The sequence below is a fragment of the Annulohypoxylon maeteangense genome (assembly GCF_022496945.1).
Source record: "Annulohypoxylon maeteangense strain CBS 123835 unplaced genomic scaffold GGS22scaffold_1, whole genome shotgun sequence".
Lineage (NCBI taxonomy): Eukaryota > Fungi > Ascomycota > Sordariomycetes > Xylariales > Hypoxylaceae > Annulohypoxylon > Annulohypoxylon maeteangense.
Window position 1 is genome coordinate 3753357 of NW_025953248.1, and position 27644 is coordinate 3781000.

At 47.1% G+C, this 27644-nt stretch overlaps 7 protein-coding genes across 7 annotated transcripts; 4 read left to right on the forward strand and 3 right to left on the reverse strand.

Moving 5' to 3' along the window:
• Nucleotides 1-25: 25 nt before the first annotated feature.
• On the reverse strand, nt 26-1059 carry GGS22DRAFT_151341 (40S ribosomal protein S15). The gene is made up of 4 exons (XM_047959466.1): nt 910-1059; nt 745-821; nt 305-601; nt 26-235 (listed from the first exon to the last, which is right to left on the reverse strand). The coding sequence occupies exons 1-4, from the start codon at nt 928-930 to the stop codon at nt 166-168; spliced, it is 465 nt and encodes a 154-aa protein (XP_047824430.1). The 5' UTR covers nt 931-1059; the 3' UTR covers nt 26-165.
• Nucleotides 1060-1394: 335 nt separating this feature from the next.
• Nucleotides 1395-4395, reverse strand: GGS22DRAFT_151343 (uncharacterized protein). The gene is made up of 3 exons (XM_047959467.1): nt 2623-4395; nt 2281-2565; nt 1395-2223 (listed from the first exon to the last, which is right to left on the reverse strand). The coding sequence occupies exons 1-3, from the start codon at nt 3920-3922 to the stop codon at nt 1838-1840; spliced, it is 1971 nt and encodes a 656-aa protein (XP_047824431.1). The 5' UTR covers nt 3923-4395; the 3' UTR covers nt 1395-1837.
• A 7721-nt stretch (nt 4396-12116) lies between these two features.
• GGS22DRAFT_15721 (SUN-domain-containing protein) lies at nt 12117-13727 on the forward strand. The gene is made up of 2 exons (XM_047960472.1): nt 12117-13532; nt 13586-13727. Exons 1-2 carry the CDS (start codon nt 12321-12323, stop codon nt 13634-13636), a joined length of 1263 nt encoding a protein of 420 aa, XP_047824432.1. The 5' UTR covers nt 12117-12320; the 3' UTR covers nt 13637-13727.
• A 1473-nt stretch (nt 13728-15200) lies between these two features.
• On the forward strand, nt 15201-17387 carry GGS22DRAFT_151349 (MFS general substrate transporter). The gene is made up of 2 exons (XM_047959468.1): nt 15201-15645; nt 15717-17387. The coding sequence occupies exons 1-2, from the start codon at nt 15420-15422 to the stop codon at nt 17186-17188; spliced, it is 1698 nt and encodes a 565-aa protein (XP_047824433.1). The 5' UTR covers nt 15201-15419; the 3' UTR covers nt 17189-17387.
• Nucleotides 17388-17860: 473 nt separating this feature from the next.
• On the reverse strand, nt 17861-19110 carry GGS22DRAFT_151351 (uncharacterized protein). The gene has a single exon (XM_047959469.1). The coding sequence runs from the start codon at nt 18923-18925 to the stop codon at nt 18326-18328; it is 600 nt and encodes a 199-aa protein (XP_047824434.1). The 5' UTR covers nt 18926-19110; the 3' UTR covers nt 17861-18325.
• Nucleotides 19111-19248: 138 nt separating this feature from the next.
• Nucleotides 19249-19962, forward strand: GGS22DRAFT_151352 (ubiquinol-cytochrome C reductase). The gene is made up of 5 exons (XM_047959470.1): nt 19249-19395; nt 19459-19481; nt 19539-19604; nt 19661-19709; nt 19764-19962. The coding sequence occupies exons 1-5, from the start codon at nt 19393-19395 to the stop codon at nt 19806-19808; spliced, it is 186 nt and encodes a 61-aa protein (XP_047824435.1). The 5' UTR covers nt 19249-19392; the 3' UTR covers nt 19809-19962.
• A 792-nt stretch (nt 19963-20754) lies between these two features.
• Nucleotides 20755-27619, forward strand: GGS22DRAFT_15740 (uncharacterized protein). Its single transcript, XM_047960496.1, has 2 exons — nt 20755-27060; nt 27120-27619. Exons 1-2 carry the CDS (start codon nt 20888-20890, stop codon nt 27385-27387), a joined length of 6441 nt encoding a protein of 2146 aa, XP_047824436.1. The 5' UTR covers nt 20755-20887; the 3' UTR covers nt 27388-27619.
• Nucleotides 27620-27644: the final 25 nt, after the last annotated feature.

A 27644-nucleotide genomic window follows, 5' to 3' on the forward strand; every position in this document is an offset into this window, starting at 1 on the left:
CAAGTCACGGTAGATTCCCTGTCTGGTTTGTTATGCGCAAAATGATTTCATTCATTATCATGCAGCGCATCCATATCGGTTGATGGTCATTGCCTATCTACCGAAAAGAACCATTCCGTTCGCCCAATCCGTGAATGCAAGTAATACCCTCCATTTTCCACACATTTACTTGAGAGGGATGAAACGAGAAGAGTGAGTGGCACCGATACCGGGTCTACCGTGCTTGACAGGCTTGCTATAGAGTGTGTTAGTCACCTATCCAACTATCTTAAAATGCGCATGCGCCAGAAGAAGCGGAACGTACTATGAGATGGAGAATTCTCCTAGGTAGTGGCCAACCATCTCGGGTCGGACTTCGACCTGGTTGAACTCCTTTCCGGAGTAGATGCCGATAACGCTGCCAATCATCTCGGGGACAACGATCATGTCTCGCAGGTGCGTCTTGACGAGGTCGGGCTTCTCGTTGGGCTTAGCCTCTTGCTTGGCCTTGCGAAGCTTCTTGATCAAGCCCATAGGCTTGCGCTTAAGACCTCTGTTGATCCGGCGGCGGGCACGGGAGTGGACGACATCGCGAAGTTGCTCGGAAGAGAGGTCGAGAAGGCTGTTGGTGATATCATGTTAGTCTCAGTATTAATCAAATATTCAATATAATATATTTATGTTGATATTCCAGCGTCGAGATTTATTTTGGATAGCGAGATGATTGCGCCTTGGAATAGTGAAATGATTTCGGGTTAAACGTACGCGTCAAGGTCGATTCCTCGGTAGGAAAACTTGCGGAACTGACGGCGCTTCTTGAGCTCAGCGGCCTCCTCAGCGTTCTGCACTTCAAGTTAGTTGTCGCATTCCCATTAATTCATCCTAATTCTGCATCGCCGCAGCAGGTCTGCAATAAGAATTATCACGTACGTAATCGGGATCGTCAGCCATGATTTCGGTTTGTTGATGCTCAAGAAGTTTCGCTGATCGGTGCGGGTTGTCGTTGTCGAAGAGCGAATGTTCAAGATTGAGATGGGGGGTTGATGATTTTCTTGAGATGGTCAATTTGTTAGAGGGTTTCGCTTAGTTTACCTCCACACGCTTCGAAGGAATCCAGTAAATTTTTTGTGTGAGGGTTGTGGCCCCAAATCACGCACGGACCAGATTGAGTAGTGTCCACTAAATGGAAAGTGGCTAGAAAAAGTGGCTGATCATTGGCTCCACTCCATCATTTTGTTTAAAGTTCAAAGTTCCACTCTGATTCCATAAGCAGGAGACAGTGCGAATCAGGAGGCTTCCAAGTTGCCTTTTCATCAATGCCGTAGATACAGTTTACCTTTTCCTGTCAAACCTAGATCTATTTTTACTATCGGCAAAGTCACGTAAGCGCCGAGTAAAACCATGGGATAATTAAATCAATCAGTTAATGTCATTAATTTAGCGATGGCTCTGCCTTTTGTGCCCTGCCTCGAGGCATCTATCTGCGTTTGTATATAGTACACGGACTTGCGAGTGATAGTACGGAAGTAAAGTACTAGGTTCCATCCGGCTCCAAGTCCGAAAACCCATAGGGATATCACTGGAATCAAAACGAAAGACCTCAAGGGAACTCGTCAATAGACGCAAAACAATACCCCAGCTTTTTGTAGGCAACTTGAAAACTCCCCAAACGCCACCCATATCAGGATGAGCCTCCTTCCGTCGTAGTGGATGATGCCAACAACCGATAAGAATCAGATCCGCAACATCAGGTTCCTCATATGCGCCATGCATACATAATAAGTCCTTCGCCAATTCATGCTTTCCTAATCGTAATGACATGGTTCTTGTTTCCTCGTGTAAATTTCAGGGCACCATCTCAGCCGAGCTTATCGGCTACGTCCGTCTTCACTTCGGCTTGGCTTTGAAGGGTTGCCACCTCGTTGGTAAGATACGTAATCTTTTCCTCCTGAGACCTCCCCGCTGCTTCCATAGTTTGGACTCGTTCGTTCAGCTGCCTGACTTGCTCTTCGAGGCCGTGAATGTAGGCCCAAATGCCTTGGTCGGTTGCAAATATGTTATTGCTTGAGCTATCGCCACTTCCACCATTTTGTTCACCTGGCGCACTCGGGTGGTCGACTGCGGGACCAGGGGTTGCCGCTTGACCTGAGCTCCCGGGCACAGGTTGCGATGCGGGGGCAGCGCTTTGCAGACCGCTAGCAGAAGCGGCGTATCGAACAGCATCGGCTGCAACAAATCCGGGTACTTCGCGCATCATCTCAGTATAAATGTGTGGAGTAGGAGATTGTGAACTGTACGAACCTGGGGGTGTGTGTCGATCTGATTGGTGACGGCCGAAGTGTTGCTGTTGAAACTGAGCTGTCAGGCTGGGCGAGCGTTGTCTGTTAATGTTGGCAGAATCATGACTCTGTATGCCAGACGGGCTGAGTGGCTTGGGGCTCTCAGTCATGGCGTTTTGGGCGTACATGGCTGGATTGCCAGTTCCCACAGGAAGGGACGAAATACTCGTACCGGGGGTCTGGGAAGCATTTGAGCTCCCAGAGCCACGATCCATGTTAGGTGGGTACAGTCGACCTGCAGTGGATCCTGAGGGTTCACGCGTTAAAAATGCGGAGAGATGAATCTTGAGTAGTGCTTCGTTACCTTGGACATGTTGGGCCTTTATGCTGGGTAAACTTAGACGTCGCCTATCCTCTTCTGTTAATTCGCCATCGTTACCGCCGTCGTAAATAACACCAGACATTGCAGAATCATCGCCATCAAGATGGCTTGATCCTTCAACTTCTTCCTCGCCAAGGAAGCTTCCTAAGCTACTTCGCCGACCTACACAACCGCCAGGACCCTTACTATGTCGCGCCAAAGCATCGCCACGCGCAAACTTTCGATCGCACTTCGGGCACACGTGAGGTTTCTCTCCGGTATGAAGCTTAGTGTGGCGTTTAAGATCGTGTAGACGGCGGAAACGCATCGAGCACGTCTGGCAAACGTATGGTTTCTCTTGACTATGAGTCAGAAGATGACTCTTCAGATTGTGGTGGCGGGTGAATTCGGTTTCGCAGTACGGACACTTGTGTTTCTTCGAGTTCGGTGAACGTGGCGATTGTTGGTTGCCAGTCATTGGCATACTCATACCCCGAATTGGAGGGGCCGGCATGTTGGCATTTGGTGGCAGTATACCAGGATATGATAATGAGGCGACGCCCTTATCCTCCATTGGAGCCGACGGTTGGGCTCCAAAGCCGGACCGATCGCTACGTCCATCAATCTCCATGGGTCCTGGACTCGTTGTCACTTGAGCACCAGGCCCGCCCCCCAGGCTGCCTAAACTAGTCGCACTCTGGGGGCTTACGTTTTCGGGCTTGTGTTCCGGATCTTGGTTGTCGGGAAGAGGAATGGAGACGGGATGAGGAGCAGGTGGTGTACCATCTTCCTGGGGAGCATCTTGCGAAAGGTCGTGAGGAATTTCCTGAGCAACTTCTTCGGAAATAGCCTGAGGAACATCCTGTTGCGCATCTATAGGCGCGTCTTGAGGAGTCTCCTGAGGAGCTTCCTGAGGTCGACTCATGGACAACAGCGCAGATTGAGCCTTGAAAGCAGGGTTGTCACTGGCACCAGAAACTTCAAGTCTGTAGTGTTCTTCTTCTATTCGCCGCTCGTCTTCAATGGCCGCAGCACCAGTCATGGGTGTAGGAGAGAATCTCGATGTCGCGCCGATCAACCTAGCTGCTTTCGATGGTGATAATTCTCGATGGAGTGCAGCTGTGAGGGCTGACGACGGCGAGAGTGGTGAGGATTCCCGTTGCCTCTTCAGCGACTGCGTCGCGCGGGCGGCCTCAGCCGTCAAAGTCTCAACGGAAACGGGATCGGATGGGATGGTTGGTTGAGATGCAGCCGAGGAGAAGGGCGGGGCTTCCGTCGCGACGGGACCTTTCTCGGACGCCATGGGTTTAGACAGCGACGACGAAGGACGCGATTGAAGTTCCTACAGGAAATTAATCGAAATGGACTTGAAAGAGACGCAAATTGTGCCTGGGCGCATTAACGACGCATTGTTGAACTTGATGATAACAAGGCTAGATGGTGTGGCTGAAGTACGTGGCTGCTGCAATGAAATTGATGGTGTTGTTGATGATCGCGCCCTGCCGCGTCCAGATGCTGATCTTTTGGTGTGAATTTGGGAATTTTTCCTTAGTTGCAATTATAAAAGTTGTGTCGGATAAAAGATTAGATTGTCTCGCTTGCCTTCATAGAAAAGGAACGGATTTTCAAACAGCAATTGCCTCGATTGTGCTGGTAAGAAAGTCGACAAGGTCAACAGTGTAAGTGCACGACTGAGCCGCAAAGACGAGATGGTAGGTTGTGGATGAGCAGGAAAAAAAGGTGCTTGGGGGACGTCAAGTGTGGTGGTGCAGGTCCAGGTGGCAGTGGGAAGGGGAAGGAAAAAGAGGCGGAGGCGGCGGCAAGTTCCAGTTAATTGGGCTGGTTGTGTCGGAATTATTTTGGTTCGGTTCCAAAGCCCCACAGGCACCTGCCACACTGTGGGTACTTGTCTAATAAGTACCTATCTGCAATGACGCATCAGGTAGGCGTACATCAACCTGCACTTTACAGTATATTTAGGTACCCCATCGGTGAAGGTAGATAGACAGTGTACATTTATTCATTGTATCTATGTACTCAACATTCATACTATATTCTAAGCAGGCACAATTAGTAAGCTTCATATCCAGGAAGCCTAAGTGAAGTAAAGTTTGAGTTGAACATTGAAGCTGAAAGCTTAGAATATACATTTCAATATTACTACCCATCTACCTACTTGAATAAAGTCAAATATCCCACGTATCAAATACATATGTCCAGATATCTCAAAGCTTCGGATAGGTACCTCAGGCTGCTCAGGTTACGTGCAAGGATTAACGCAGCTGGAAATGTAACCTGTGGATGTGGCGGTACCTATCATCATCGAAAAGGCTCAAACTGCTAGCTGCCCAGAGTCGTTTGTGGCCGGTTTAACAATGTGTAATACGCCTTGCTAGGTAACAAGCAGATAAATTCTTTGTTTAACACTTAAGGTGACAAGTAATTTTAAATCGTGAAACTTAAGGACAATTGATCTAGGTAGGTAGGTATGTAACTGTACTGTACCAGTTGTAAGTGATGATTATTGTGGCTTGGGTAGGTATCTTTGTATAATACTGTAGGTTGGCAGGCAGGTAAGCAGGCTAGTAAAAAGTGGAACTTGGAACAAACAGATATCTGAATCTCTGGAATCTGGACAGACGAATTCGAAGGGAAACTAAGACGATTGAACAATAAACACGGACCTGTTACTTCCACCATAACTATGATCCATTGGGTTTCAGCCAATGACGTTCTTGATCCAGATTAGATCATACAACCGGCGCTTGCAGTTAATACAATAGAGTATCATGGTCGCCCATGCCATTTACGATCGATAGGATGTCATTTGTCATTTGCTATTTGCTATTTGGTAGTGCATATGTACCTCTGCCTCTGTACATATTTGCTTTTTCATGGGTCCACACCAGCTGTTTTTTTTTAAGTCTGCCGTCTTCCAAGCCACGACCCACCGAAATTATCTCCATTTACATATTGACATTAATATTCCCTGATCTGATAATTCGGACATCCGACAACTTCACTTCGTCATTATTGTACATTCCCATGTACCTCCTAGTTATGGACATGATTAAGCTTAATATAGACATTATTATCAAGGCGTAAGCTCAAGAATCTCAACCTAACATCAAAATAAAAAAAAAATGAAAAGGTTACAAAGTCGTAGCTCGGTAAGCTAGGCACAGATGATGCCAGGTAAGTACGCTGTTGGTGTCGCGCCAGCAAGTGAATCCTCGTCATTACATGCAAGTTATGTCTCTTCTGCTACCCTCCTACCTATAACATCCAGATTTAATAGTCCTATTACACGCTTCGCCGACCAAGATTGCAACCCCACAGACGCCAAGTTTCTCCTCCATCGCCAAAACCGGCCAAATGCTCCACTAGTCTCTTCCAAATCGGGACTCTCACGGCTCATCAATGTTCATCGATGCCCGTGATAATGGCTGCCAGCCACCTATTTAGGCCGCTATGAACTTCAAACCTCTCTCGCAGGATATGAGCCAGAGTTGATCACGTTACGGAGACATACCGGAATGGCAAGCCAAAGCGTGGTGCCCCTCCATAGGAGGCACCTGGTAGCACTTGGTGGCATAATAGTCATGAATCATATCAGCCTTGCTCGGTTAGCAAGGAGGTATGTAGCCTGGGGGGTTCCAGCGCCACGCGGTCTATTCAGGGAATTTACTGCTGAGCCTCAACATCTGGCCTTGCTGAGCATGTACATAATTAACTGCTGACAGATATCGATATGCGAGCTGACCTCTCGTGCTTACCTATGTGCTTACGTACCTAGGCAACAACGTGGGTGAATTTGATGAATTATTGTATGAGCCGTTGAAACATTTCCGCACTTCCGCGACGTCGGTTATCGTCAGACCCTAGCTCGTATCGCATATATACGCGGCATCAAGATGTCCTAAGATAGATCAAATATAAGGTATTGATTCGCAATTCACTTCATCAGCCTCACTAGTTGGTTTATTTTAAGGGTTTCTACAAGTTTTGGTTTCATAAGCCATATATTCCGAAAGGATACCGTATGTTTATTGGAGGTTATTGCACCTGGCATCCGATATTCCGCCGCCAGCTCTTCAATATGACCGTCTTGGTAGATATCAGACTCCTCATACCCGAGATTCGAGGTCTACTCAACTACCTGACCTACTGGAACCTCATACCTACCGGACGAGTAAATAATTTATGTTGGGCAGCTACTTTAATTGAAATCTCTACAGTCGCCAGACCAATCAACAAGTCATTATATTTCACCTCATAAATAACAGGGTGCTATCCGAGATATACTTCCGTTGCATTCACCTCTATTCCCTCCTTAGTCGAGCGTAATCATTCGTCAAGTAGGGACAATGATAATCCCCTCTATAAGCCATGTCCGATTTCGGTCGGATGATTCGAACGAGTCTCCGATCAATCTCGGCCGAGATACTCTAATTATACAGGTTCGGATGTGCGACCTTCGGCTCACAACATCTATAGCAACGTGTGAAAGTTCGTCATGGCGGCTATTGCGGTTGGTGTATCTACAATCTGTCATATGATAACATAGACGTACGTACCAGGTAAGTAGTATCCCTAGCTCTAGAGTTACTAAGGGTCGTATCTTTAGGGGGGCGAAAGCTTTAGGTACTCTTCACATTGCATTTGACTTCGTCTCTTCACAGTTCACGTTCCTTTAAGGCGATCAACCCAGACAATGATAGACCATGCCGCCCTCCCCAGAGATAGTTATCGTAGCACTCCTTAGTAAAAGCCAAATGCGAGTATTATCCACAAGGGTTAAAGGTGACATACCGGCTTTGGTCTTGTGACATCTCGTTATGCAAGCTTGAGAGGTCTATATATCTGGATAGGTATGTTATAATGATAGGTGTGCTAGTATGTAATACTACCTCTTCATGTTACCAGGTAGCTTTCCTTGAGAAACCGGAATTGTATGACCAGTGTATACCAACATCTCCTTTGATGCCGTAAGAGTTGACCCATACCCGCATATACGATTGTACAGCTTATAAATATATAGGTAGCATATATAGAATAAGAGTTTACCTATGCCATGTAAAACAAACCTGAAGCTTAAGAAAACACGACTAGATATATTACGGCGTGTTTCCATATAGGTAGGGAGATACGGAGGGAAATAAGGATGATGTTCTACGAGGGACCACCTTGGTATATAACCCGTATACACATGTTAAGTTCCTTCATTCGCACGTGTTTCCGATGAGCTGCAGACAAGTCAATGCTTCTAGACAAGTAGGGCTTTCAACACTGCGACCTCTAATTTGGTACATCAAATCTCTGGCGAGAGAACCAACAACACACCATCAAACTCCAGGACGACATGCCCTAGTATTACTAAAACTAGGTATATACTCATATATACATACATCCTATAGCGATATCTAACAAGTTGGTGCTTATAGCTTCAATTTGGTATTATCAACTCAACTCTAAAGCATCAGTTGATGGTGTGACTTCAAAGGATAAGATACACATCAGCTAGATTCGATCCCTTAGTGTGCATTTGGCTAGGTACTCTGGACACTTCATGCTGGCAAATCTCTGGGTAAGATTGATAGATCTTGGATGATTTGATATGATGTGAAGCGTCTTCGTGTATGAGACTCCAAGTTGATGATCTCACGAAATATATGTCCTTTCAATGGACAGATAGGACCTACCTGGGCAATTCGAAAGGGCTTCGAGATATCAAGTACCTATAAACCTCTCTACGCTCGGGTTCAGTACCAGTAGGCGGTATAGAGGAACCCTCTTCATCCGCTTTTCACTACCCTCTCTTGATGGTAATCCGACTGGATCCCCGATCGTTCGTTATCAACCGAATTACTTTATTCAAACTATGCAACACTCTCATGTTCCCATAAAAGTTCATGTAAGTCTCATGTAAGGAATAGAAAATTCTCCAAATATAGAGCAAGTTCTATGATCATGCCTAATGTATATCCAGAAGCTCCCACATACTCTACCCAAGGTATGTAACTCAGCCCTGATTGCTGATGATGTATCAAGCTCGCTACATAATTAATGAGGAATAGACAGTTAGATTATGCATATTGCAAAGTGAGTTATCGCGCGGCTCGCCACATATGCGGTGTCTCTTCTTGCTTGGTGAACCCCTGGGACGACATTAAAAGCCCATCTAAAATCTAAGCCATACTCGTGGACATCCAAGACATGTGTACGAACGGTTGGAGGAGCACGCTAACGTCGTCTCGAAAATAGTATGGGGTATCTATTCGTTAGACTTCAGCCCTTGCCGTTCTGCCGCGTCATGGTGCGGTAGTTAAATTATGTCGCCCTCGACGGCGTCGTGGACGGCTTCTCTGGAAATAGACAAGAATATACCTGTGGTAAGTAGTTATTCCCCTTCGGTAACCCGAGGAGAAGAGGAGGTATGAAGGGGCATGAAGTGTAGTCCGCAAATATTAAGAGGTAGATGAAGGCAATGGACCCCCGACGGATTCCCGCAGGAGCACGCGAGGGTCTGACGACTTGAAATATAATCTATTGTGGCACGTTTGATAGCGAAATATTCAACGTCTGAATAAATTAGTGGCTACCTACTGGCTGCGTAATATAAAACGTCACTGTAATTATTAATGTTGACTAGGCCGGCCTATTAGCTTAGGACCGTACCTGGGCAGGTAGGAATTAAGTGACTACCTAGTACCTAGCTTTCGATTGAGGCTACTGTACGATTTTGAATACCCTATGTATTGATTGGGTGATATCTTGAATTACCCAAGATGTGAGGTTTTGATACACTCGTCGATATTTCCTAGCCGATACGATAAAACATTGTTGTTTTTGAAAGGGTTGAACAGTCTCATAAATTCGCCTACAGTATCTCGCATACGAATCTAGAACACACTCATACATCTCATCTATATCATTTGCCTGGCTAGGGTCAATTGGATTAAGTCTGTATTGTCTCTTCAGCAGTTCCTGAGGTAGACATACATTCTTCTAAACTGAATTGTGTCTAACCATAGTTGCTCATACTTCCAAAGCTGACGATGTTGGGTATATTTACCAATTGTAAAACGACGTAGTATTCGCATTAGAATAAATGTATAGAATCAATACCGCAGGCACATCTTACTGTCTAACAAGTGCCATTTAGAGGACCCAACGTTTTGGCTTCTGGGTTGGTGATCGGCATAATGCAAGGGGCATACTATGAGCTGGCGGGCTTATCCAAGCAAGGCGAGCGAGCCCAAGAAGCCGATGACATTAAATACGCATAGTTCTTAATTCAACCAACTGGATTTGAATTGCGCAACGTACGATGAAGCGAAAAACGTGCGATGTAAGACGAGAAATATATGAAGTCGTGATAACCGTTGTTGTGTTAGCTATGGAAGCGTCCTATTGGTCAGCAACTTTTGGCACGTTCAATGAAGCATAGGAAGGTAGACATCTATGGTAGATACCAGCGATGGCGGTCCAGTGGAATAGCGACGATTGCCAGCGCTCATCTGAGGGGGGCAGATGGAGTGTAGTTGCTGATCATTTTGATTTACAAAGTGTCAAATTGTCAATCCCCCATACATAGGGCTTTAGAGGCTGAGAGGGGAATCGAAGAATATCGGAAGAACGATGCAATGGATGACGGGATCAAGAGGGTCATGGCTTGGAATGAAGATCAGCTAGCTAATCGATCTTTGTAGAAAGCTTGTAGGGAGCCAAATCAAGAAAGGAGTTGCAAAGGAGGTGCTGGCAGAGAGATTCCGACCAGTCAGGAGACAGATGTCCCTGACTGACAATCCCGAAATTGCTGCAATTAAAGCCAGGGGACAGACGCGCAACCCATCCACTCCTGCCACTTGTGGTATGTACTAAAAAGATCTCCATCGAGATATTAGCTTGTGTTTTTCCCTCTCTATTATTAGCCCAAATTATGAGTTGATGCGTAAAAGTCGTCGGTATTTTTCTTTTACCACATTCTGTTTTGTTTCTGCTGGATGGTAGATGCATATCAATTAGTGAAGCTATCCGAACTGCTGGGGTAATAGATCTTTTTTAGAATTACGAGCAAACTTCTAAAAGTAATATGAAACTCGCAAACTCGTTGTTGACCGGAGTGTGATAAATGTGAATAGGCCACAGAGAGTCCGAGAGTAGGTAATCTTGGAGATGCAACATTAACCGGTCGCGAAGAAGGGAAATGTCGGAGGAGGGGGTGGGAGAGAGGTACATACCTAGGCAGCTAGGTAGGTATATGACTAACGGCGACGGAGACGAGGAATGCCAATCGTCTAATAAGATCGCGATGCCGTTCAAGTTTACCTGCTCAGCTGCTGTACAACATCAAGGTACATACAACATAAGAAAAGTTCTCCATCAGAGCGCTCGTATTTCTTGTAGTAAATGATGAGAGCATCTATTTTTGTTAAGACAGAAATGTCGGCTAGATATTGACCACGACGCCACAGAAGCAACTTTTTTCTAGCAACTTCCAACTTTCAACTTCTGCTTTGTTGGCAGTGGATTGACCGTGGGTTGACCGTGGATTGGCAGATTGGTTCTATCATATCATGTATCTTGGTTGCTAGGTCATAGAAAAATCATGGAAAAGACAAAAATGGCAAGGGTTCGATTGTGGCCGTGTACTGATAAATTTGCCCTAAACTGTGAAGCTTATCCATAGGTACCTATATCCATCCCTGTCTTCTCCTTGTTGGCGTGCCTGCCACTTACTACGCTAAATTCTGGGTAATTTCAACAGGAATCAAAATAGTGCATCGTACCTTGCAGTAGTGGGCAGCATCGGTCGAGCACTGGCCACTCACTAGCATCGGTTGGAATCGTTACACCGCCAACCCTGCCTGTTAGGGTTAGTTCCTTCTTCCAATTGGACGCATCTCGGACTTCCCAGAGGAAAGGGCTAGGTAGGACCCGCCGTGGCAGACCCGTAGACCCTCGTGTGTTTTCAGGTACAGCAGGTACCAGACCTAGGTACAATCGCCCGTTCAGAAGAAACCCTGGTTCTTCCCCCTAAACTTACTACCACCCTGCAAACAATTAATTCCCACCGACTTCCCTCCTTCTCAACTTTCGGACGCTCATTGTCTCCTTTCAATTCGCGCCGTCTCCTCCAACTGAGAGTCATTCTGCTCTCTACCACATTCCTTTGGAACTGCGAACACACTCGTTTACGTTACGCATCTAACGAATCAAAATAAACAATCAAATATTCACCATTCCTTCTCTCTTCGACATCTATCACGATAGTCCATCGAAGTCACCTGGAATTAAAGGATATCAAAGCACGACATCAGTTACTCGATCGGTAAGTGCCCATGCGTGCGTACATGTAGATTGGGATCGCAACGATCGTAACTTTATAACTGCAAGGCACATCTACCGCACATTGCATTGCCCGCTGCTTTATGTCACGCCGCTTCGCCCTTCACACGCATAGAACCATTGCGCTCGCCTTCACTTCCCTCCCTGCAACCAGCCTTCTCTAACTCTAACACTTATTATCCCTTGCCTTGATACCAAATCCTCACCCACAATTGTCCTAATTGTGGACGCCGTTTCTTTAATCGTCAGACTAACAATGATTCTATACAGAACTACGACTCTAGGTCACGATTGCCAAATCTGATATCGCCGATTAGTAATTTCGAATTCAACAATCGCATCCGAACAAAATGAAGGCTACCGTTCTGAACATGGCCATTGCGGCCTCCCTCGCCGCTGGCGCTAACGCTCAGCCTCACCACCACGGTCATCACCATCATAAGAAGAATGTTGACAAGCGCGATGTTGAGACCACCTACGTTCCTGCTACCGTTACTCAGTACATGTTGGGCAGTGATGAAGTGAGCGCCGATGAAGCTAAGGCTGGTCTGGATAAGGGTCTCTACATCGTCGTTGGCGAGACTACCCCTACCTTCACACCCCCTCCCAAGCCCGTGGTTACCAGCTCCTCCTCCAAGGAAGATGCTGTCTTCATCCAGAAGGTCACTTCTACTTCCTCCTCATCTTCCGCTTACCCTACTACTACCAGCAGCACCACTTCGTCCGCCGCTGCCTCGTCCTCCAGCGCCAGCTCAGGTTACAGCACTGGCGCAACTGGTGTTGACGCCGAATTCCCAAGCGGCAAAGTCAAGTGCACCGACTTCCCTGAGGCCTACGGCGCCGTTCCTCTGAATTACCTTGGTCTTGGAGGTTGGACCGGTCTTCAGTTCACCCCTGACTACAAGATCGGCGATCTCTCGATCAGCTATATCATCAACGGTGTGAAGGGCATGGCCCAGCAGGCCGGCTTTTACTCCTACGCCTGCCCTGATGGATATGTCAAGACCCAGTGGCCTGAGGCTCAGGGAAGCACCAAGCAATCCGTTGGTGGTCTTCAGTGCAACTCAGACGGCTACCTCGAGCTCAGCCGCCCTACTTCCAAGACTCTTTGTGAGCCCGGTGTTGCTGGTATTACCATCAAGAACGATATGGCCAAGAACGTCGCCATCTGCCGTACTGACTACCCTGGTATCGAGGCTATGGTTATCCCCGTCGACTCTCAGCCTGGTACTACCCGTAACCTAGCTAACGTCGAATCCGCCGGTTACTACCACTGGACTGGACTGTCTACCACCCTCCAGTACTATGTCAACCAGCCTGGTGTCTCGACTGAGGACGGATGTGTCTGGGACTGTGCTAGCAACCACGATGAGTGCGGTAACTGGGCTCCTACCATTCTCGGCGTTGGCAAGGCTGCGGATGGAAACACTTACATCTCTCTCTTCCCCAACACGCCTACTAGCAGCGCCAAGCCAAGGATGAACATCAACATCACTGGTGACGTCAGCATACCATGCTACTTCCAAGATGGCGCGTACGCCGTTGGCAACAGTGGCTGCACCGTAAGTTGATACTCTATAATATGTGTTTTATGTACTTGACTAACTTTGCATAGACAACTATCCCGTCCGGTGGAAAGGCCGTCATCCACTTCACCTCGGCTTAAATAATGAAGTTCGTAGTTATTTTCGGTCATGCTGGGGTTATGGGTTTCTATATTGCTTTCTAATGGATACCTCTTGCCATCTTTCGCCTCAGTACGACGGGGTGTCAGAGGCGTGCTTGTCATGTGATTGAGCATGGCAATCTAATTTTTATTGTGTATATTTCTGGCTTTGCGGTTGGGAGATGGCAGGCATTGCTCAACACTGGTGGATGGATGTTGCGCGGGGACTTGGTACAACGAGACGTTTCGCAACATTTAGGGGTGGCTGTTCAGGATGGATTAGTCCCGTCGTCTGTATCTGCTTGTGTGGGCCCTACACGAAGCCGTCGACCGTAGCCTTCTTCGGTAGGGTTTACAGAGCAAGGGGGGATCGACCTTTCCTAAGCCGTGGGTTGGTGGATAGGAGTCCCGGCGGACGAGTTGGAAGTGAGACGGGGCGAGGAGGATCTCGGGAGTACACGTCACGAGCACTGACTCGGCGGAATATGGCTCTTTGCAGAGAACCAAAATCGCTCAATAAAATCGTTGATTTCTATTTGTTACAATAATTTTCCGAAGTGTACTTGTACTTTCCTTTTAATGTCGACTATTGCGATTTGTCAACCCATGACCCTGAACGTGTAACGGAGCTCTAGTGATAGTTTATCGACACTCGGTTTTATATGATAAGAGATTATATATTTCAAGAGGTAACCACCTACGCATATCCGACCAAGCTTGATCCCCTTATTACTACAATATTTAATCGATGTTGGAATAAACGAGGATATGAGACGATCAAAGCTTGGGAAGTGGTCATCTTAAGCTTGGAAATTCATATGATTGGTTCCGCAGACGTGAGGCTCTTTACTAGTTTCCGATCGCATGAATTATACTAGGGTGAGTTTAAGCTATGATATTTTGAAGGACGGCCAATAACACGCGTGACATTAGTGTCGAACTCTCTTGACAGGATATTCCCAGAGTCGCCAAAAGCAACGTGACTGGTGACAGGTCACGGCCACTGCAAAAATTTAAGACGTTCAGTGTTTCGGCGGTTAGTTAAGGTGCTGACCACCAGTATTGGTTAACGAATCTCACTTGCATGTTCCTCCTATTTTACCCCTGTCGGTTCATGGCGTCATATAATAATACCATTGAGTAACACCGACATTTTACGGGTTGTAAATTAGGTTTAGACTTTCATAAACGTTGAATAAACCGACCCTTCACCAATTGATATGTACCTACCTAGTACTTACCGGTATGTTTTTAGCCTGTATAACAATCAATGTCTTATGTTTGTCTTTTATATAATTTCGGACTTCTCATCTTCACATTTTCGTCCGACACCACCGACGCGGCGACGTCGCTCGATGTCTATCTTTTTACATAATTCCTCCAACCATCAAATGCTGCGGCGTAGCCATAGTCGCCTTACCATTGGCGGGTGTCTTTGTCTTGGCACATACCGTCAGTTCTCATCTTCGATTCCCCACCGGGTCTTGTCTGTCCAAGTTCCGGTATTGGAGAATCGCTTTCGAGCTTACCCCACATTGTACTAGGCACTCGCATCTTCTCTCATGTAGACTAGCGGGTATCTAAGTTCGTGCTTTAGCTCAAGGTTTATCTCTTCGATGTTCAGCGTCACGTTGATAGATAGGTCACTTAGTAGTATGTTGGTGGCGGGGGATAAGTATCTCAAATTTTCCACCTTTTATCTTCCCTTTCCAGTCTCTTATCTCTCTATCTCTTGGTCTGCGAGTCATTTTCTTTTTATTTCACAGTGACGCTCTGAGAAGCTATGTCTTTGCAGCGCGTTGCGTCCCTCGAGACCTTTGTAAATGTCCCTTCGGAGGGCCACAGATCGAGGCGGGGTTCTGTTTCCTCGGTTGCGGCCTCTGAGAGGGCTCGCAAGCTTACCTTCAACCCGCTTCCAGAGTCGTGGAATCCGGTCTTTGATGATCATGAAGAGGATCAGCTAGGCCAGTCCCGCGGGGCTTTTGAAGTTCCGCAATGGAAACGTATACGTGAGTATTTACCACCGGTCGCTATCGTCCAGCTGGGAATATTGAAACTGATACTTAAGTCCGATATGTAGTCCAAGTTGTTGTTATGGTCGTGATCTGCCTTTTTGCAGCCGGAATAGTGTTTGGATATGCTGCTTTAAAACCGGTCTTGAAAAAAGAAGGTGCATATCAAGATATGTGTGATGGCGGAGATACTTGTGTGGAAATTCATCTCAATCTCATGTTCACCGTTGCGGCTGTCGCTACCAATGTTGCTGCTCTGCCCGTCGGTGCGATCTTAGATCACTATGGTCCTCGAATCTGCGGAATGACCGGTGCTATTTTTCTAAGCATTGGTGCACTCCTCATGTCGTTTGCTAGAAGCTTACCTTTTGACGCGTTCCTCCTTGGCTACCTCTTCCTTGCACTAGGCGGGCCATTTACATATATATCCGCCTTCCAACTTTCCAATGCTTTCCCCCGACACTCCGGCTTGATATTGGCACTACTTACAGGAGCATTTGATGCATCGAGCGCATTGTTTCTCGTTTACCGTATCATCTACCTAAAGACGGAGGGCTCTTTTGGACATCACAAGTTCTTCCTAGGTTACCTTGTAGTGCCGGTAGTAATTCTTATCGTCCAATTCACGATACTCCCGAAGCAGTCTTATAAGACTATGGGAGAAATGATCGAGGAATACGAGGCGCCTCCATTCGGCGATGCTTCTGCTATTTCTATAACTGTGAATGCTGACGACCAGGTGGACGAACAGACTGCACTCTTACGAGAGGAACGGAGGGAGCATCAGGAAAGCATTGCGCAGGACATCGAGGACCTACTAGGTTCCGATGAAGCAGACAAAGACAAACAAGCTCAGCGCGAGGAGGCTAAAAATGAGAAGAGTGGCGTGTGGGGCATAATGCATACAAACACGGCATTAGAACAGATCCGTTCGCCTTGGTTTATACTGATATGTCTGTTTACCGTTGTGCAGATGACCCGGATCAACTACTTCGTCGCAACCATCCGGCCGCAGTACGAAGCGATCTTTGGTTCGACGGAAAAGGCCATCGAGATCAACAATTTCTTCGACCTTGCGCTACCTTTAGGCGGCATAATCTCTATCCCATTTATAGGAGCTATCTTAGACCACACCAGCACCGTCGCCGTTCTCTCGACCCTCGTCGTAGTCGCCACGACGATCGGGGTCTTAGGTGTGCTGCCGTACACATGGGCCGCGTACGCGAACATCGTGCTGTTCGTGCTGTACCGGCCTTTCTACTACACGGCCGTCAGCGATTACAGCGCCAAGGTGTTCGGCTTCCGCACGTTTGGCACGGTCTACGGGACTATCATCTGTCTCTCCGGCTTATTCAACTTCAGCCAGAGCGCGCTGGATTACCTGTTCCACCGCACTTTCCGCGGCGACCCAGTGCCGGTGAACTTGCTTTTGCTGGCACTGGGCTTGGTTATTGGGATTTGCCTTGTAGGGTTCGTGGCTATTAAGGCGAGGAGCTTGAGTTTGAAGAGGGCTGCTGGGTTTGGTCGCGGGGAGTTTTGAGGGGGATTCTTGGATCTTGCATGGCGATTTTTTTTTTAATTTTGCTTTTGTCGGGTGATGCATAGGGGGCTTGTTACTTCGTATATCTTGGCTATGTCTTAGGCCTGGCGTTTTTTATACAGTGCCTAGGTTGGTAGGTATACTTCCTGTTTAAGATACGATTATGAAGAATAAAAGCAAAAACATAGATACCCATAACCAAGGTCTACCGGACTTAGCAGCTTAGGTGTTCAGGAAGTACCTACCTATTAAGCAGTGATATGTGGCGCACCCCCTTACTTCGGAATTTCCGAGTGGTTGTCCGGGACATATCCATCCTCGGCCCGGTGCAATCTAGACGCTACTATGGCTTCGCTTAAGCTTCTTTTGCTTCTTTTGGCGGCTTGCCGGCCTTGCTACGTTACAAGAATATTGGGAGAGCCGGGTGGTTGAATGATGCGAGCTGAAATTGGAAAGCCGAGAGCTTGAGCGGTTTCCTTGATATTTTATGGAGCCCCCCTATATATTCGCAACAGGACCTTGGCCTAGGTTCTTGGTCTTAAGCGCGAGGCTGTGTTGGCAATTATTTACGTGCTTGCCTAGGTAAGTAGGTGGGTAAGTATACACATATTGAAGGCGTATGGGTTTACTCGTTCATGTGATACACATCTTATGTAAAGTACCTAGGTAGGTAGGCAGGTAGGCAGGTAGGTAGATTCACTACTCTTGAAGGGGGAACTCTTATTCAAAAGTGACATATAGTATACATCGAATATCTGAATTCAGTAGTCCATTTTTTCAGGTACTACCGATGGGAGTACCTTGAGATCGACTCTGTAGCGCCTATCATAAGTAGAGATGGCTTCGGCTGGCTGAATCTCCTTGCATCGTGGGTCTAACGCCTTGGCTTAAAGTGCCTAGGCGGTGACTAGATATTGGCCATTAAATGGCACCTCCGGTGGAATTGGCACTAGAACTCAATCACCATTGGGTTTAGCTGCTTGGTCCAATTCCATCGGTTTGTGCACCATGATCGTTGTGACTCATAGATGGATCATCGCATTGATGCTGCCGTTATTATGATATCTGGCGAGTGACATTTTTGGTAGGTTCCATTGGGATTTGTCGGATTGGAAAATCACTCGAACAGTCGCCTAATCACCCTTCTTTCGTTGTCTCGGGTGCATTATCCGACTTAGGTTCGCCGTCGGCGTCAAACCCGAGTGCTTCGAGTTCTCTCACAAGTTCGTTTATCTTAATGACCTTGGCGATCTGTTCCGGTAAGAGAGATTCGCCGCCCTCTTTCTTGCTCTTTAAGTCTTTCGCCTGCTTCAGCTTCTTCTTTAGGTTTCGGGCCTTCTTCTCTTTCTCGACTTCAGGGTCAACGACTTCTTCTGCTGTTGCCTTAGCAGCGTTCGCATCACCGGGCGCATCGTTGTCTACTGTTGATTTCGCCTTCTTTCTGGCTTCCCGGCGCTTGGCGTTCTTGTTGCTTGCAGCTGAGGCGGCGGCCGATTCTTGTTTTTGTTCCTTTAACCCTTCTGCGCCGATAACGCCGCCTTTGCCTCGGTTGCGGAACGACTCGGCCGTGCGGTTCTTGTAGACTTCGACATCCTCCGGGGGCCTGTAGCCGGGGCGTATCTTAATCGCTTTCCGGGTAGTGCCGTCTGCTCGTACTGATTCTGGGATGTGGCGTTGGCCACTGTTCTCGTCTGTGACGATGCCCGAAGTGGATGGTTTGGCTGGTTCGGAAGACATCGGGAGGGGTAGTCGAACACAACACACAATTGAAAAAATCTTCTCTTTATAACCATATAACGTTTCGAGGAAATAACGAAACCGAATTGTAGAAATTGAGAAATGTAAAGGCGGTAGTTTACATACTACAATAGGCCCTAGGTAGAATATAATGAGTAATATCAAATTGTAGCCCTGGAGATCAGAGATGGGTAAGTTAAGGCTTGCAGTGGTGAACGAACAGCCCACCTGCCCTAACAGAAAGAAAGTGGGTCTTTCAATTAAGGAAGCTTCAACCAATCAGCAATGACCATTTTCTAAATCACCAATTCTTCGGCTAGAACATTGTAAACCTTCGAAAGCCGGAACTTACGTTTTCTATGATCTCCTTCGCGACGCCTACCATTCAACCACATCGATAACCGCCTTGCCCGACACGATCCTCGATTAATTACACTTGGTCTCCGGTCTTATAGACTCTATTAGCCATGGTATGTTGTAACTCTCTGTCTGGCAATCCATTGATGTGTCGCAACTAACTAATCGCGCAATAGGCCGCCACCCGTTCTTTCTACAAGCAAGCCGACCACTCCCATAACCATCCGACTCGTTGAACTGACCATTTCCTGCGTAGCGCCCTCTTCCGAAACAACTGGCAAATGCTGGGAGCTGTCTTTGCCTCGGCCTTCGCTTTCGAGATGTGTGTAGTGTCAGAGACTTAGCAGGATGAACAACCGGTCACTGACGGAATCACAGGGTATATGACACAAGCATGAACAAGCTCTGGGATAATCACAACAGAGGGGTATGTGTCAATTCTGAAATTATATCGAGGATGATATGGCTAATATGTTCAAAGCGACAATGGAAAGACATCCGATCCCGATATGTCGAGGAGGAATAAGGGGCAACGATCAACTCGCGACATTAGAAAGAAAGAGCAAACGACATCTTTCAGGGACAATAGGATGGCTCTAAAACTACACAATTGTACCTTATAGACTTGAACCTTGGAGCAATATTCACCACAATTCACGTAAAGCCTTATCTCTTTTCGACCCTGCTTACAGTGAACAACAATCTGTATGACTTGAGAAGTCATTATATAAACATATCCTATGCCTTAAAAATGAGCCTCTTTCATGGGACAGAGTTGCTACAGGTAAGTTAATATGAGATCGAATTAATTCTCAAGGGCATGAGCCGTCAAAGTATGATAGGCCACCGTGACAGATTCTGTAGTATTTCATACATTTCATACACACGTCACATGCATAATATACATAACATACTCTATTTAGTTATATCGTTTGTCATATCCATATATATAAATTCACTAATTGCTTGTTTATTATGAGACGTACAGTATAGAAGAGCATTTGTTAGGTAAAAAATGAAATAACATTATCAATACCTCATAGCCCCTTATAAGTATACACCGGTGTATACGGAATCTGATCACTAAACCGCGAACACCCGTTCGCAGCTGCCAATACATATGACGATTATTCCCTCCAAATCCCTGCGATTCAGTCTTATCAATTGATAAGAAACCTGTCGGTGTCGAGGTAGGAGGGGGATGCTCCTAGTCGAAGCTTCTGAATGTCGATTTATTACCATAGTAACTACCCTTTTCATAACTTTTCTTCATCATTGGGAGGCGTGTTGCAATTCTTTGTCCTTATTATATAAGACCGAACACCGAATCTTAATTTAATAAGATACACATCACCCTCATAATCACCCTCTCAACTCTACTCCTCCCTGACACACTTTCATAAACGGAACCCACTACATTCCGAGAAAGACGTTTCTTGACACTCCACATGTGCCATCGCCACCTAACCTATCCATTTCGACTCTGTCCTTCGAATTTTCTCTAGGAATTCTTCTGGGACGTACACAATCGACTCACCTAACTTATCTCCTGAAACGAAACCTGTATTCTCGAATGCCAATTATGACACTACGCCGAGTCTAACTATGGACGCCGGACTGTCTACCCAAGAGCTGCAGCTCTGTCAGCACCTGATAGAGCTGCCCAGACGTTATGGATACCGATACGATGAAGCTGCCTCTCGCGATTTATTATATAACCTTTTCTGGTCTATGGCTGGAGGTAGACCTGAGAATCTACGACTATTCTTCCCCGATGGGAAGCTTACTCCAAAGAGCACCTTGAAGCTTAGAGAAGCGCAAGGAGCGGTCGATGGAGCCGAATACACAGAAGCCGCCCGCGGCAAGGCCTGCGGCCACATATTCCGAGCTGGAGAGGCGTCGTATAGTTGCAAGACATGCAGTACTGATGACACTTGTTGCCTATGCAGCAAATGTTTCAACGCTACAGATCATGCAGGCCATATGGTAAGGATCTCCATATCTCCCGGAAATAGTGGTTGTTGTGATTGCGGGGATCCTGAGGCTTGGAAGACTCCCATGTTCTGCACTATACACAGCGAACGCGAGGATGATCGGTCGAAAGGAAAAGGTAAAGAGGTTGCTGGATTGCCCGATGAGGTCATTTCCAACATTCGCATGACCGTCTCACGAGTCATCGATTTCATTTGCGACGTTATATCGTGTGCCCCAGAACAACTCCGACAACCCAAGACGAAAGAGTCTATCGAACGGGACGAGAAGATGTCTCGCTTGTCATCTACATATTGTGGGGGTGATATTGACTCTCCTGAGGAGTATGCATTGCTACTTTGGAACGATGAGAAGCATACTGTGAAGGAAGTGCAAGATCAAGTTGCACGTGCCTGTAGCACGACTGCGGATGAAGGATATAATCGAGCTGTGGAAACCGACTCCATCGGTCGGAGTATTTTGAAGTATGATACGAGCATTGAGAGGCTCTTAGCAAATGCAACCGTCCTCGAACACATCAAGATAACTGTTACTATTCGATCATCGCGCGACACGTTCAGAGAGCAGATGTGTGGGACGATGATCGACTGGCTGAACGACATTGCGGGTTGCGTAGTAGGAAATGATCAGAACATCCTTCGATTAGTTATATGTGAAGAACTACTGAAACCCTGGCGGAAAGGGAGTCCTGGAACACATGCTATGCCCGGCAAGGACGGCCTCGAGGATGAGGAAAAGCTCGAATATGATCCATTCGAGGCACAGTCAGCCACAATATTCATCCAACGCGCAAGATTCCTCGCGGAAACTGGGAACGCGGCCACTTTAGCCGAATTTCTCGACACTGACGAGGACGACGATGATGACGATGACGATGAGGATATGGATGGTGGTAACCGCACTCCTTCTAGTGAAGAGGATAACGATGAAGACGAAGACGACGAAGAGGATGTAATGATGATAGACATGGGTCGGCCAGATGCAGGTGCCGATGTAAACGTATCCGACTGGATCGCACCAGGTGTTGCATCTCTCGAAGAGGAAGAAGCTACGATGGCAGGTTATCCACCACCTCCACCGCCTCCCCCCGTTCCGAGACGTACGACCCGAGACCGGGACCTCACGCCGTCAGACTCAGATACCGCAGAGCCATTAATCGCACCAACTGTATACGCGAAGGCGAACCTCGAGATACCTAAAACTCCTGGTTTATCAAAGGTAGACAAGGCTGCGCCACCAAAACCTGGGCGTTACTGGGTTGAAACGCCAACAGCTTACATGGAACGTGAACGTATTCATCCATTCGAGGACGTCTTCCAACGAGTCCGTTTAGACTGGCTGATACTATTTGATCTGAGAATGTGGAAGAAAGTTCGTAACGATTTACGTTCTCTATACATCTCTACGGTCGTTACCATCCCCGAGTTCAAGAGAGTCTTAGGCCTCCGATTTGCTGCCTTATACACAACATTGGCGCAGTTGTACCTTATTGGAGACCGCGAGCCGGACCATTCGATCATCAACATCTCCCTGCAGATGCTTACCACACCATCAATTACCGCCGAAGTAGTAGAAAGAGGCAACTTTCTTACGACTCTCATGGCCATCTTATATACCTTCTTAACTACTCGACAAGTTGGCCATCCTTGGGAAGTCTCATCAAGCGCGGTCCTTGGGTTTGATACAGGCTCGGTGACGAATAGACGAATGTACCATTTCTACGTCGACCTCAAATTCCTTCTCGGCTCCCCTCATGTTCAGGAACGCATGAGGACAGAAGAGAGGTATCTAATGCAATTCCTCGATTTGGTGAAACTTCATCAGGGTATCTGCCCGAATATCCGAGCCGTTGGGGAGCACGTGGAATACGAAACCGATAGTTGGATCGGCGCCTCGTTGATGACTAGGGAGATCAACAGGCTCTGCAGGCTCCTATCCGGCTCTTTCCGGGGCCTTCAGGAACATGATTCTTTGTATCTGTCTAAGGCGATTCGAATGACAGCTAAGAGTGTTATCATCAATTCGGTGGGCGCCGAGCGTGCCAGATTCACTCAGGCCGAAATTAAGGATGAAATTCGGTTCAAATCATTGAGTGACTTTGAATTCGCCGGCCAGGATACAAAATTCGAAGTAGTCAGGTTCAATGTGGGTGAGCAGTCAATCAGTTTCCACCATGCGTTACACTATACTTTGTCGTGGCTGGTCGAATGTGGGAAGCATATGTCTTCGCAACAACTCAGGTCTATCTTGAACTTCACTTCACAAGAGCTTAAGCTAAAGCCTAGATCGATGGGCCGTAAATCTATGCCTCGACGAGAGTATTCCCCAGAAGATTATCTCATGGCTGCGTTTGACTACCCTCTACGCGTATGTACTTGGCTCGCCCAGATCAAGGCAGGGATGTGGGTGCGTAACGGTATTAGTCTTAGGCACCAGGCTGGAACATATAAGAATATCCTACATAGGGATGTTACCCATGCCCGAGATATCTTTCTATTGCAGACAGCGATGGTTATTTGTAACCCGAGCCGTGTCCTCGCCTCCATTGTCGATCGTTTCGGCATGGAAAATTGGGTTAAAGGACTATTTGGCACTCAGGATGAGATCCAACACCTTGACGTAGTCGAGGATATGATTCACTTTCTAATCGTCCTCTTGAGCGATCGAACCTCGCTTATCCCCGTGAAGGATGAACAGCAGACTCATATGATGGCAATGCGTCGAGACATTACTCATGTTTTGTGTTTCCGACCGCTGTCCTTCAATGAGATAGCTAGCAAGTTACCTGAGAAATTCCATGAGCACGAGGACTTCCAGCGTGTCTTGGACGAAGTGGCCACCTTTAAGTCTCCTGAAGGTGTGTCGGACGTGGGAACTTTTGAATTGAAGCCGCATTTCATTGAGGACATTGATCCGTATATTGCTCATTACAACAAAAACCAACGTGAGGAATCTGAGGCCGCTTACCGTAAATGGATAGCCAAGAAGACAGGAAAGCCTGTCGATGAGATTGTCTACGAGCCTAAACTGCGACCGATTGGGTACGGTGTCTTCGTAGGACTACCTCAATTCACGGGCACGGGGATGTTCTCGCAAATCATCTACCACTGCCTCCTATACCCTCTAGTAGCTGCCGAGATGACGCCCAAGGTTCCATTCACCAGGATAGAAACATTCCTGCAAGTGGTGTTGCATTTAATTCTCATCGCCATTGCCGAAGATAAGGCTGAAGTAACAGAGCCAGCTGCCGAAGCTGGATCTTTCGTCTACATCGCCTTGACTACGCAAGCCCGTTGTAGCTTCATGCAGGATGCACCAGACCGAAAAACTATTGTGTCGCTATTAGATATGATGTCAACTAAAGAGGAGTTCAAAGCCTGTCATGCTAAAATCGCATTAATCTTGAAGAGAATGAGGCAGAAATACCCACAGCACTTTGACATGGCATATAATCGACTGGGCATACCCGTGGATCGGATTGACACGGCATCACCAGCCAGCACCCATAATGCTGAAGAGGAACGCGAACGAAAGAAGAAAGCCGCGCTTGACCGGCAAGCCAAGGTTATGGCGCAGTTCCAACAGCAACAGAAGAGCTTCATAGAAATGCAAGGAGATGTTGACTGGGGTGATGAAGAGTGGGATGATATGGACGAAGCTAAGCCTGTAGAGGAGCAGAAGAACTTCTGGAAATACCCAAGAGGTACCTGCATATTATGCCAGGAAGATACCGACGATGGACGTCTCTACGGGACGTTTGCACTCTTCACTGAGAGTAAAATCTTACGCCAGACTGATCTTCAAGACCCAGACTTCGTGAGGGAGGCGGCAAGCACGCCAGTAAATCTTGATCGCTCAGCCGAGGCAATACGCCCATTCGGTCTTGCTCATGAAAACAGAGAGGTTATAGAAAAGGTGAAAGCAGATGGACAGACATTTGTCGCCGAAAAGCAGGGCCTCGGTAAAGGGTTCTCAGCCAAGCTTTGCCGAACAGGTCCCGTGTCTGTCGGATGCGGTCATATTATGCACTTCAGCTGCTTCGATATGTATATGGAAGCGACCGTCCGCCGACATGGACACCAGATTGCCCGCCATCATCCCGAATCATTAGACCGCTTAGAATTCGTGTGTCCTCTCTGCAAAGCTCTCGGGAATGCCTTCCTACCCATATCCTGGGATGGAAAAGAGGAGTCTTACCCAGGAATCTTACAAACAGAATCGGACTTTTCTTCCTTCATAACCACAAACATGGCAGACTCAGACAATTCGGTAATAAGAGGAGATCAGTCTCAAACAGCGTTCGTCAACTATTTGCGAACAAAGATGCCAGATTGTCTGGAGAAAACCAGCGCTAGCGTGCCGGCATTTTCCATTTGGGAACATACTCCTTTCAGAACTGTACCTTCTGTTTCGTCTTCCAGTGACACATTCTCTCTTGCAGCCACTCCTAGTTCGAGCATACGATCACATTCTCCAGAGTCACAGCATGGCGATAAAGAATTAATGCTGACTTATAGACGTCTGCGGGACACTCTTCGCAAGAACAGACTTGCAAAGGCCCTTGACAGCGAAGCTAGGGAGGATGATTTGTATGCTAGCGATGTGTTGGCCAAATCCGTAGGGTATTCAATTTCCGCTGCTGAGATCCAACAACGAGGCGTTGAAGCTCAATATGGGATGACTTTAATCGAACGTATGCCCGAGCAGCTCTTAGTCCAACTTCGAATCCTATCTGAGACAGTATCATCGTATATCGCGGTCGGCGGTCTCAGGCATGCAGGGGATAACCAGGTTGAGGCTGAATTCCGCGCAAGTAGCGAGCGCCAGTTCTGTCAACTCTTTTCGTCGCAGTACTACGATGGGGCCGTTGGAACTGAACATCGACCATTCGATGAATTTGCACCTTTACTAAGCCAAGATATATTCATCTTCTTGTGCGAGACTATGTTTGGCGTCTCCCCTGCGCTGAACATCGATCCGATGCATTTGGTTCGATTATGCTATCTCGCTGAGGTAGTCAAGGTTGTCTACAATATGTCTCAGAATCTGACACTTTCTAGATGGCTCGAATACATGGGCAACCGGAATTCTGACGACCCTGCAATGAACAATTTTGCCAATTTCTTCCACTATATTACGGTAGCTAGAATGAATTTGGAGCCATCAAACGACCAACCTAACAAAGGATTTGACCAGCCAGGCTTAGACAGTCTAGAAAGCCTCCATTCGTTCGTCAAGAAGTACGCCTTGGTATTCTTGCGAAAGGTCACGATTCTTCTCCATGTTCACCTTGGAGTTGACTTCAACAGTCACATCTCTCCAGTTCCGGAAGCAGATGAACTAACGCGCCTAACAGCTGCGCTGCGATTACCGTCTTTTGATGAGATGTGCACTGCTTTGACGCCCTTGAGCACCCAATACGGATGGCCACCGCGTATCGAAGCTATGATTAAGGGCTGGCTGCGTCATCAAATCCGTTCATACACCACAAAATACCTAGCTTCGGAGAAGGGTATTGAAGAGACTCCGTCTGTCTCCGCTCAACTTAGCCATCCCGGGATCTTCGAGCTTGTCGGATTACCTAGGAACTTTGATACACTGATTGAGGAGTGCGCTAAAAGAAGATGCCCTAAGACGGCTAAAGACTTAGCCGATCCCATTGTGTGTCTGATGTGCGGCGACATCTTTTGCGGACAGACTATGTGCTGCCTTATGGAATACTCGGAGCCCGGTCCGGATAAGCCCGTGATGAGAATCGGGGGTGCTCAGCAACATATGCTGTTCAAGTAAGTTATCACCGATCTCATATAATTTCCAATATTTACTGACCTGGTTTTCCCATTAGGTGTCAGGGCAACATTGGACTCTTCATCAATATTCGCAAGTGTGCTATCTTCTATTTGCATCGCACATCAGGTAGCTTTAGCAACGCACCATACATCGACAAGTATGGAGAGGTGGATATCGGACTGCGTCACGGACGCCAGCTCTTCCTCAACCAGAAGCGGTACGACTCGATGCTTCGCAACATGTGGCTCAGCCATGGCATTCCTAGCTTCATAAGTAGAAAGCTTGAAGCCGATATTAATAGTGGTGGATGGGAGACTATATGAGTTGACGAGCAGTGTACACTGTGCTGTGGTTGACATATAGCTTTCGACGGGGTAAACAGCAATATGCAAAACGGTTGCTGATATTCCCGATAACTCTTGACTCATTCCTTTTTTTGGTGTTAGGAGTTCTCCACTCATCGGTATAAAGAAGGGGCCGGGATTCATTCGCCATGCATTACGAGACTCAGATTCCTATAGGGAGGTTTACGATGATTATCAATATATATACCTCGTCATAATTAGTGCTGGCTGCTAAT

Coding starts and splice junctions, on each gene's coding strand:
- GGS22DRAFT_151343 (XM_047959467.1), bottom strand. CDS start 3,922: ATGGCGTCCGAGAAAGGTCCCGTCGCGACGGAAGCCCCGCCCTTCTCC. Junction 2,566..2,622: donor AAAGGCCCAACATGTCCAAG/GTAACGAAGCAC, acceptor GTGAACCCTCAG/GATCCACTGCAGGTCGACTG. Junction 2,224..2,280: donor AGATCGACACACACCCCCAG/GTTCGTACAGTT, acceptor TGATGCGCGAAG/TACCCGGATTTGTTGCAGCC.
- GGS22DRAFT_151352 (XM_047959470.1), top strand. Junction 19,605..19,660: donor TCGGCCTTCGCTTTCGAGAT/GTGTGTAGTGTC, acceptor ACGGAATCACAG/GGTATATGACACAAGCATGA. Junction 19,710..19,763: donor GGGATAATCACAACAGAGGG/GTATGTGTCAAT, acceptor ATATGTTCAAAG/CGACAATGGAAAGACATCCG.
- GGS22DRAFT_151341 (XM_047959466.1), bottom strand. CDS start 930: ATGGCTGACGATCCCGATTAC. Junction 602..744: donor CGAGGAATCGACCTTGACGC/GTACGTTTAACC, acceptor TATCACCAACAG/CCTTCTCGACCTCTCTTCCG. Junction 236..304: donor GGAGAATTCTCCATCTCATA/GTACGTTCCGCT, acceptor CACACTCTATAG/CAAGCCTGTCAAGCACGGTA.
- GGS22DRAFT_15740 (XM_047960496.1), top strand. CDS start 20,888: ATGGACGCCGGACTGTCTACCCAAGAGCTGCAGCTCTGTCAGCACCTG. Junction 27,061..27,119: donor CAGCAACATATGCTGTTCAA/GTAAGTTATCAC, acceptor TTTTCCCATTAG/GTGTCAGGGCAACATTGGAC.
- GGS22DRAFT_15721 (XM_047960472.1), top strand. CDS start 12,321: ATGAAGGCTACCGTTCTGAACATGGCCATTGCGGCCTCCCTCGCCGCT. Junction 13,533..13,585: donor TTGGCAACAGTGGCTGCACC/GTAAGTTGATAC, acceptor AACTTTGCATAG/ACAACTATCCCGTCCGGTGG.
- GGS22DRAFT_151349 (XM_047959468.1), top strand. CDS start 15,420: ATGTCTTTGCAGCGCGTTGCGTCCCTCGAGACCTTTGTAAATGTCCCT. Junction 15,646..15,716: donor TCCGCAATGGAAACGTATAC/GTGAGTATTTAC, acceptor TCCGATATGTAG/TCCAAGTTGTTGTTATGGTC.
- GGS22DRAFT_151351 (XM_047959469.1), bottom strand. CDS start 18,925: ATGTCTTCCGAACCAGCCAAACCATCCACTTCGGGCATCGTCACAGAC.